Below are 9443 nucleotides of genomic sequence, written 5' to 3'. Positions count from 1 at the left end.
ATGGGAGTGAGTTTTGCTCAGCCATGACCCCACTCTCAGTTTTGCTCCCTGTAAATTGGATATCAAATTCTTAATAATAATAAAAACATGCCATAGCTATCACCTTTTATGCTTGGATTTATATATACCCTAACCCAAAACCACACATGCATTGAATCTACCCTTAACCTTTCCAAAGTGACCCCAACCATCTATTCATTGCTTTGAGCTCAACACAACTTTTCTGCATGTTGCTTTCATCTCACAACATGGTTATATACTTTTCATTTACTAGAGAAAACAAATGAAAGTTTGAGTTACACAAATTTATAAAAACACAGGCCCTATTATTCATAAACAAATTTTCTTACATGGAAAATAAGATTTGACTAGGTGGTTCATTCCCACTAATTCAAAACATTGTTGTTATCTCTCATTCATTGGAAATGTCACTATTGACAATAAGAGATGGGTGTTACCATTTTCTAAGAAAAGTACTATATATATTACACGGTTTGTTTTGCATTACCTTCACTGAAATAAAACTTATAAAAGAAGTGGAAAAACCAAAACATGATGAGTCTTATCTAAATTGAAGGAAGGGTTCAAAGACATGATCAAGTTGTGCAGAATCATAGAGGACATCTGAAATGTCCACACCCTTGTACTCTGAGTCAAGTGTTGATGATGATAGAGTGACATGCCTGGGTGAATCATCAAAGGTGAGGTCAGAAGAGATGAGGTAATCATTGGAGGAAGTTGAGGGAGGAATAACCTCCTCCTTGCACTCCCTTTTGACAGATGAAGTGAAAGAAGATGAGAGAAAGGGGCACTCTTGTTTGGATGGAGTAGGAAAAGAGCTGTTAAACACAGGGTTTTCCAAGCTGTTAAAGCTAAGGAACATGGAAGAAGATGAAGGAGACACAGGGTCAAGTATAATCTGAGGGTTTTCCAAGCTCTTGCAGGTGTGGTCACCATGGTAGATGGTCTTGTACAGGATTGGATCCTCCTCAACTCTTTGCACCTGCTTTTTTGCTGAGCAACCCTGATCTCTGTGAGTGCACCTATAGTAGTTCCTGAAAATTCAAACCACAACACACATATCAATTACCTAGCCTTGGAACAGTACTCCTGAAGTGTCCATCCATAAATTTTTCAATAAACTCCTATGGCAAGAGAAAATATAGAGTAATAATATAAACTGAACTTTTTTATGAAAAAAGTTTAATTCATGGTACTTTTTATTGAGAACATTATTCAAATGCTAACACACATAAAATATTCATATATGATCATATATCTGTATATATACCTTGGGAATTTGGCATTCAGGATCTCCTTTTGACCATACTTCCTCCATTGGTGGCCATCATCGATTGGAGCTTCTGACTCCATCTCTCTTAATTGTTCCATTCTGCTGCAGACATGAAATGCAAATTCACACAAACTTTCTAATTAATTGGTTCTCATAAACCAAAACCAATCGCAGTGTGTGCAATCATTTTTACATTGTGTCAGACAGACATAACCATGAGTAAAGACAAACAAACAAAGACCATCATTAGACAGGTCTACCTAACAACAGCACAGTACTTCACCACATGTTATATATGAACAATAACTCATGGGTCCAATATTACTACCTACATGTAAAGGATAAAGTCACGTTATCAAATTAAAGAGACACTAAAGAAGCAAATCTAATTCACTGTTCAGCATTTAACATGATCATGTTGGTGAAGTGAAGATTGGGTGAGGTAATAATGGCAAAAGGGTTCATAAACTAAATCTATACATATATAACCAAGGTATGTTGATTTAGTTAATTAATTACCTTCTCTTGTAACACCCTCTTCGTGATTTAACGGTGGAATTCTTGCAATTGCTCTCTTGAGAGTCCTCCTGTTTGAGAGAGTCCCAAACTTGAACACTGGAGACATCATGAGATTCAGAAGTGGGGTCGCTGTTCAAGAGCAAGAGGGACTTGGTGAAGGACATGAGCACCTCCTTCACGAGTTTCTTAGGATTTGCTGAAGACCCATTTTCACCACTACCATTGATGACACTGCTGAGTTGTTTAGCAGAATCACGGCCTCTGAGAAGCTCCTCAATTGCTTTCATACGACTCGTAGAAACGCCAAGGTTGTCCATGTTCCCACCGATCTCGGTTAGGTTTTGTTTTTTTCACTCACAAACACACACTCAACTGAACTATATATTATGCAAGGGAGAGGTTATATACCAGGAAAAATCAAAAGAGGCACCAACTTGTCGCAATGTTCACATGCTCAAGGAACCTGGCACGAAAATTCCAACACCTTTCAACATGAACATGAATAGCTACGGCAGTGTTTGCGCGTGAGACACACAGCCACTAAGATTATGCCACCTGTACATAATCTAGAATGGGACTTCGGAGTGGAGCGTTGGAAGAGGGATAGTGCGTGGGTATATCTTAGGAGAGGGTCGGTGACGTCAGTGTTCTTGCGTAGCCAAGATGTCACAGGACAGGTGGCGGCATTTGGTTGGGTGTGCCTGAAAATTGAAAAGATGAATATATCCTTACTGAGATTTTTGTGTGAGGAAAAGTGGAGTGGGTTAGTGAGGAGGAAGGAGTAATTAACCAGTGAGTCCTTGTGGACAGTGTAACATTGGATAAGGATGATGGGTAGCATAGATCACGCAAGACATTTATTAAGATAATGACCCATATATTTATCTAGTCCTGTGGGTTATTATTGTTTTAGTAAAAAAAAGAATTTAAAAATAAATTTATTTTAAAAACCTTTATATGTAAATAAGTCAATTACAATATAATATAATTTAAATTATCAATATTAACATAATGATTCAATATAATTTAATTATACGTCTAAAAATTACAAAGAAAAAACTTATATTTTTAGGATGAATAAAAAAAACTATAAACTCGTAGATATTATCTCTAGATCTCTGCATATTGATCAGCAATTAAAAATATTAAATGAAGTCCACATAAAATATATAGTGCACATTTTGGATATATATACATATATATATATAAATGAATATAGCAATATTAATTGAAATAGAATATTTATTGTGACATATATATGTTCTAAAAATAAATTAAAGACTGTAAAAACCAATTATGCTAAAATTAAATTTTGTTGCAATTATAAACATTCACAATTACCAAATTTGTGGATTAATATTTTTAATGATGATCTAAAACGTTTAATTGAAAAAATAAATACTATGCAATACTCTACGTAGTAGTTTATAGAAAAATCGCATATAACACTAATTATATAAATTTATAGATGTAAAGCAAAAAGATTATAGTTTGGTTTAAGAAAAAGGGATAGTTTTCTTGTTTACTTTTTAGAAGTAATATTTTTTGTTAAATTCATAAAATAAGTAAATTCGAAGAAAAACAATCTATAAGTGAATGAATTGTATATTGAAAACAAAACTTTAAAAATAATGTTTATATATTTTTTTACTTCTTAATTTATTTTTACTGAAATATTATTTTAATATTGCAGAATAGGATACTATCAAAGTAAGATTAACACTTAAATCTTTATAAGGAGAACTTTACCATTCATTAATCTTATCAAAGTTAAAATCATCTCGAATATTTTTTTTAATTAAATAATGTTACTTTATAAAATTTATTATTAGAGCGTAAGGCGTGTGGAATTGTTTATGTAAGTAATATTAGTTTTACTGTTTATTTTTTTATACATTAAAGAAGACACATAATGGAGAAAATATTCTACGTAATAATTTGTAAGTTAATAGAAGAACTCATAAAATTCAATTAAGCACTCATATTCTAGTGAATTTTGGTGTATATGATTAAATTTAAATGCATTCTATATGCCATAAATTAAAATAAAAATTTCATTAGCAATCTTAAATTACAGATCTTCTAAACAAAATTATCTCCTAAAGTACATTTATTGTTTGTATAAAAAAAGTAAGTAAATGATCCATTAAATATTAGAAATTATATTTTATTAAAACATAGAAAACTAAAATAAATCTTAAAAATTCTTGAGTTTCATTTAAGTCTCTAAAATTACTTTTTTTCATCATTTTAGGGTATGGTTGATGAACTAAAGCGAAAATAATAATATATGTTTAGTGATTAAAACAATTTAATGATAACCACTTAAATGAAACATCATAAAAATTCTAAAATTTATTTAATTTTAGATACTACATGATAAAGAGATATAATTTTAGAGACTTATTCACCTAAAAGTAAACATAACATCATTTGTTAGGAGATAATTTGTGTTTTATAAGCATCTTAAAGGACTCGATTATCAAATTCTTGTATAAAAAATAGTTATTGAAGGAGTCTTTCAAACTATTCTTAAAATTTTGAGAAATTAAAATTTGATTTTCATATAACAAATTATTAGATTTTAAAAAGAGTAACCATTAATAAAGTATAAATATTTGATTATATTAAATTGCAAGGTGTATACAAATAGAAATAAATTTTTAAAATTTAACAGCATGCATGATAAAAACAATTCTATTTCATTTATGGCGTCGCACGTGACCACCAGAGGTAACTATTTGGTAATCACGTGCCCTCTCCACACATCTAGTTTCAGTTGGTTTTTTAAATTAATAAACAGCATCTATTGTTTTGTTATCGGAAACCATTGTGCTTTAGAAAATAAAATTTTACAATATTTAATTCGAAACCATTAGTTAAATTAAACCAATTAATAACTAGCTTTCAATTGATAAACTATAATATGTAAACTTCATCTTAGAAACTATAAGATTGAACTAAATATAAATTCTTTTATTATAAAATTTCACTTTTATAACTTATAAATTCATAATAGTATTTGTACTATCAGAAGATCAGACCGAAAGGTCAAATAGTCAATAAGACCCAACAAACTTGGAAGTAGACGACAAACCGCGATTAATCATAATTAAGTTAGTTTAATCATAAACTGTGATTAAGGCATAAATGAACTTTCGTATGAGTCCAAAAGCAGGTCCGCAAGAGCTGAAGCCCAACACAAAGTTATAAATATCAAAGGAGACTCAATACCAGAGGTAATTTTTCTGACTCTTAACTTATCTGCATTTTGTACTCGAACTGACTTGAGTGTCGGAGCGCCTTTGCAGGTATCTCACCTCGCTCATCTTGGAGAAGGAACCACAAGATGGGAAATCACTGAGCATAGGAGCCGCGAGGACAAGAAGACGAAAGCTGCATGAGTCACTCTAAAAGGAATCCGGTCTTGTAAGAACAATATTTTTTTTTGGAGAGATCCAATTAAACCAAGCTCTCTATAAATGTTTAACACAAAAAAAATTAGTGTGTAAGTTAATAATCTCACACAATCCGATTTTGATTAAAAGTGGTTGAAAATTTGAGATCATAAAAATGAATTTGAGGTTTCTCTAATGGTTCTAGAATTCCAAAAAACAAATAGAAGGTTGGTAATGGTTGATGTGAATTAAGAAAAGAGAAGTGTGAACAGAATATTTTCCAAGACTTCTTTTAATAGTGAATGTTATTAAATTAAGGAGATTCAAAAAGTCAAGAGCATGCATTCAAAAGAGAAGAAGACAACATGGGATGAAATATTTTAGAGCAACTAGATTCTAGGGTTTATGGATGGTGAAAAATTAAATAGTTAATTAATGTATATCCATGATGACACTCTTTTAAGTAATTTTACTTAATTATAAATTAATGCATTCTTAGGGAATGAGACACGTGCTAAGCATAATTTTAATCCAATCAAATCATATTGTGTTCCTTGCTAGATTCGATTCACATCATTATTATCTCTATATATCACTTTTTACGATGCTAAACTAAAGACATTAGGGCAATGTCACAATGATAAAATATTAAAATTTCAATTTATTTTCTACAAAATAAAATAAATTCCCTACAAAGAATATAACATGGAAAAGTATGGTGTTTATTTTTATTTTTATTTTTATGATTTCTTGTTGGTTGTAGGTAAATGGATGCAGTGACATGAGGTAAGTTGTAGAAAATTCATTTCAATGTAGAGTTATGTTACTATAATTATTTAAACAACTAACACTGTCTGAATTTCACCAAACCATTTTTTATGAGAAAAAAATTTACAAATTTAAATTAACTTATATATAAGTTTATTTATTAAAAGTATATTATTACTAAAAAAAATCATTAAATAAAAATCAATTTTAGAGAAAAAAATAATTAGTTACTATATTGACAAAATTAGATAATATTAGAAACTAAAAAAAATTATTGTTATCTAATAATTTAGTTTCTATTTTTGATAAATAATTTCTAAATTTGTATAATTAGTTATCTGAGATTTAACTACCAATTATTTAGATTTTAAAGTTGGTGTCTAAAATTTTGGTATGTAATTAGATATTAATTTAGAAACTATTTATAAATAATAGAAACTAACTTACATACCAATAATTTTTTTAGTCTATAAAATAGTATCTAATTTTTTCAATAACAACTAATTATTTTTTATCTATAAAATTAGTTTCTATTTAATAATTTTTTAATTTTTTATCCTTAATCGGTATATAAACTAATTTAATTTATATTTTTTTATTTTCTCTTCTGAAAAGTCTTCTAAAAAACTCTTCCAAACAAGTTTTAAATCAATAAAAATTGAAAAGTATGGGAATTGCAAATAGTCTTGATTAAGGTAGGATTTGCATGGATATGTATTTTATTATTTATTATATGTAGTATAACATTTATATCGCACATACCTCTATTGTCAAATACATTCATATCAATAACAAATAAAGTTTATATAATATAATATTTAACATACATAAATTAAATCATAACTAGATTAAAAAGTTTCTAATGATTATAGTTTACTAGTATAAAATTTATTTATATCTCATCATAATAAGTGTTTAATATCTTGTTAATTGTGTGAAATCAAGAAATAGGTGATAATTCTCATAAAGTACTCATTTAACTCTTCATACTCTCTTATACTTAGAAATATATCTTATATATTTACTAACTTAAGTGTCAGATTATTTTTGTAGGTGGATCTCTCTTCTTTCTTTAAAATCAGTCAATATCAAAGAGTTCGATTTAGGGGGAAGTCATATGTTTTTCCTCCTCGGAACTCTCATACCATTTCCAGTATGAACATATACTATGATTATTTAACCAAGATATATATTATGATGATTCGAACATGTTAAGTCACTTAGGTTATTGTACTGGTATGAACCGATCGGTCAATACCACGATTCGGTCCCCTTGACCTGGCTGACCGAGACCTACACGGACGAGTAGGCCGACCGACACACTTAAACCATTAACACTCAAATCAGGGTCAGTAAAACTAAACTACCATTAAGAATTAGGTAATACGTCCCTAAGTGTGATCCACTCCACTAATCTGGCCCAATAAGGTAAGCTCATTAAAATAATATAAATAGTGCACATTCTAAGAACAAGGTACGTCATTATCATTGTACACCCCCGAGTGTCGAATACCTCTTTTGCTGACTTTAGCGTCGGAGTGCCTTCTGCAAGTACCCCCTCCCCCCAATCGACATTCACCTAAGACTGAGACCCGAAGGAGTAGCATCGAGGCGAGAAGGATCCTAACAAAGCTCTAGCACCCTGCTCGAAGGAAAGAGGAAGACGTAGTCATTCAATAGTTCTCTAGGTCTCATCTCCCTAGCAGGAACAATTATGTTTCGATATACTTTTTAAGTTAGTTTTTTTTTAATAAATGCAAATTTTGAGTATTTGATATATATATATATATATTAATTTAAATATATCACATTTTTAGGTTACTTTAGGTACCATCACATTATAGTTTTTTATATTTATTTTATTGTTGTCTACTTTAAATTAAATTTTTTATTTACTTATTTTTAATATATAAGATACCGATAAAAATAGATAAGAAATTTTCTTTTAACATCAAATTCTTTGAGATAGTATCAATAACTTGTGTTTGAGATATTCTCCACTTTATAGTTTGAAATTTCATCATGGTTACATCCTTAAAATGCATTAAGAAGGGTTTAACAAGATATGTGTATTTAAATTGACATTGACCTCGACTCCTAAGCAATGTGGAAATATTAAACGTACTAAAACAAGCCATGAGTCGAGGTCTAAAGGGAACGGGGATACTGCATCGAGGTATTATTCGTTTTAAAGCTTGGAGCTTCAATTAACCTAACGATGTTATCTCAACAAACTTGAGATCAAAAAATTTGCGACGTTTGTCGAGATGGAAAGGAAGCTCTAAAAATGAATCATCATCCCTTTAGACCTTGACTAAGAGCTTGTTTTAATATGTCCAATAGTCTCATATCGCTTAAGATTAAAGGTCAAGGAAAATAAATACACCTTCCTCCTTTAACCATTTAAGATGCTTTTTAAGAACAAAAATGTGAGAGAGCTTTAAGCTCCAAAGTGGATAATACATCAGATGTGATAATTGACTCTAACGATGTTATCCCAATGAACTTGAGGTTGAAACATTTGCACTATTTGTGGGGATGAAACATGGTTACAAAGACTAATCCTTGTTCTTTTAGCTCTTGACTAAGGGAATGGAAAAGTAGCTTCAAAGATGAACTTTTGGTCCTGTTAGACCTCAACTAGTGGCTTACTTTTATACACCCAATAGTTTCACATCGATCAGGATTCAAGGCTAAAGATAATTTAAATACATCTTCCTCTCTCCTTCCCTTAACTTGTCGAGACACCTTTTAAGGAAAAAACTATGATGGTACTCCAAGCTCTCTAAAGCGGACAATACCTTAGATGCAACAATTTTTCTTAACGATGTTATCTCAAAATACTTGAGGTTAGAACATTGGAGTTGTTTTTGGGGATAGAAAAGTGGTTTCAAAGATGAATCATCATTCCCTTAACACTTGATTGGGGGAATGAGAAAGTGGTTCCAAAGATGAACCTTCATTCTCCTTAAAGTTAGACTACGAGGCTTGTTAGATACACTCAATAGTCCCACATTGCTCAAGAGTTGAGGTCAAGAGTAATTTAAATACACCTTACTCCATTAACTCATCAATGTGTTTTTAAGAATAAAATCATGATGGAGTTCCAAGCTCTATAGTGAACAATACCTCAAATGTGGTAATTGACCTTGGTACACCCAATAATTCCACATCTCTTAAAATTCGAAGCCAAATGACAATTTAAATACACATTCCTCTCTTAACCCTTTGAGAAACCTTTTAAGGATAAAACCATAATGGAGTTCTAAGCTCCACAACAAATAATATATGGTATGCAATAATTGACCTGAACGATGTTATCTTAATGAACATAAGGTTGGAACATTGGCGCCTCTTGTAGGGATTAAAAGGAGATTCCAAAGATGAATCATTGTTCTCTTAGCCCTTGATTGGGGAGAATGGAGAAGTGGCTCAAAAGATAAACTATTCCCCTTAAACCTCGA

The 9443-nt window shown here is 30.6% G+C and overlaps 1 protein-coding gene across 2 annotated transcripts; it reads right to left on the bottom strand.

Moving 5' to 3' along the window:
* Positions 1-305: 305 nt before the first annotated feature.
* Positions 306-2200, bottom strand: LOC137823779 (WRKY DNA-binding transcription factor 70-like). 2 transcript variants are annotated; one of them, XM_068629046.1, is made up of 3 exons: positions 1814-2200; positions 1292-1393; positions 306-1055 (listed from the first exon to the last, which is right to left on the bottom strand). In XM_068629046.1, exons 1-3 carry the CDS (start codon positions 2128-2130, stop codon positions 563-565), a joined length of 912 nt encoding a protein of 303 aa, XP_068485147.1. In that variant the 5' UTR covers positions 2131-2200; the 3' UTR covers positions 306-562. The 2 variants fall into 2 exon arrangements, with proteins under 2 accessions (XP_068485147.1, XP_068485146.1); XM_068629045.1 differs by having other exon boundaries at positions 1292-1396; positions 1814-2199.
* Between the last annotated feature and the right edge of the window lie 7243 nt (positions 2201-9443).

Source organism: Phaseolus vulgaris, chromosome 8, assembly GCF_000499845.2.
Source record: "Phaseolus vulgaris cultivar G19833 chromosome 8, P. vulgaris v2.0, whole genome shotgun sequence".
Classification (NCBI taxonomy): Eukaryota; Viridiplantae; Streptophyta; class Magnoliopsida; order Fabales; family Fabaceae; genus Phaseolus; species Phaseolus vulgaris.
The sequence above is the reverse complement of the archived record's forward strand: the minus strand, read 5'-3'. Positions and strand labels throughout refer to the sequence as shown.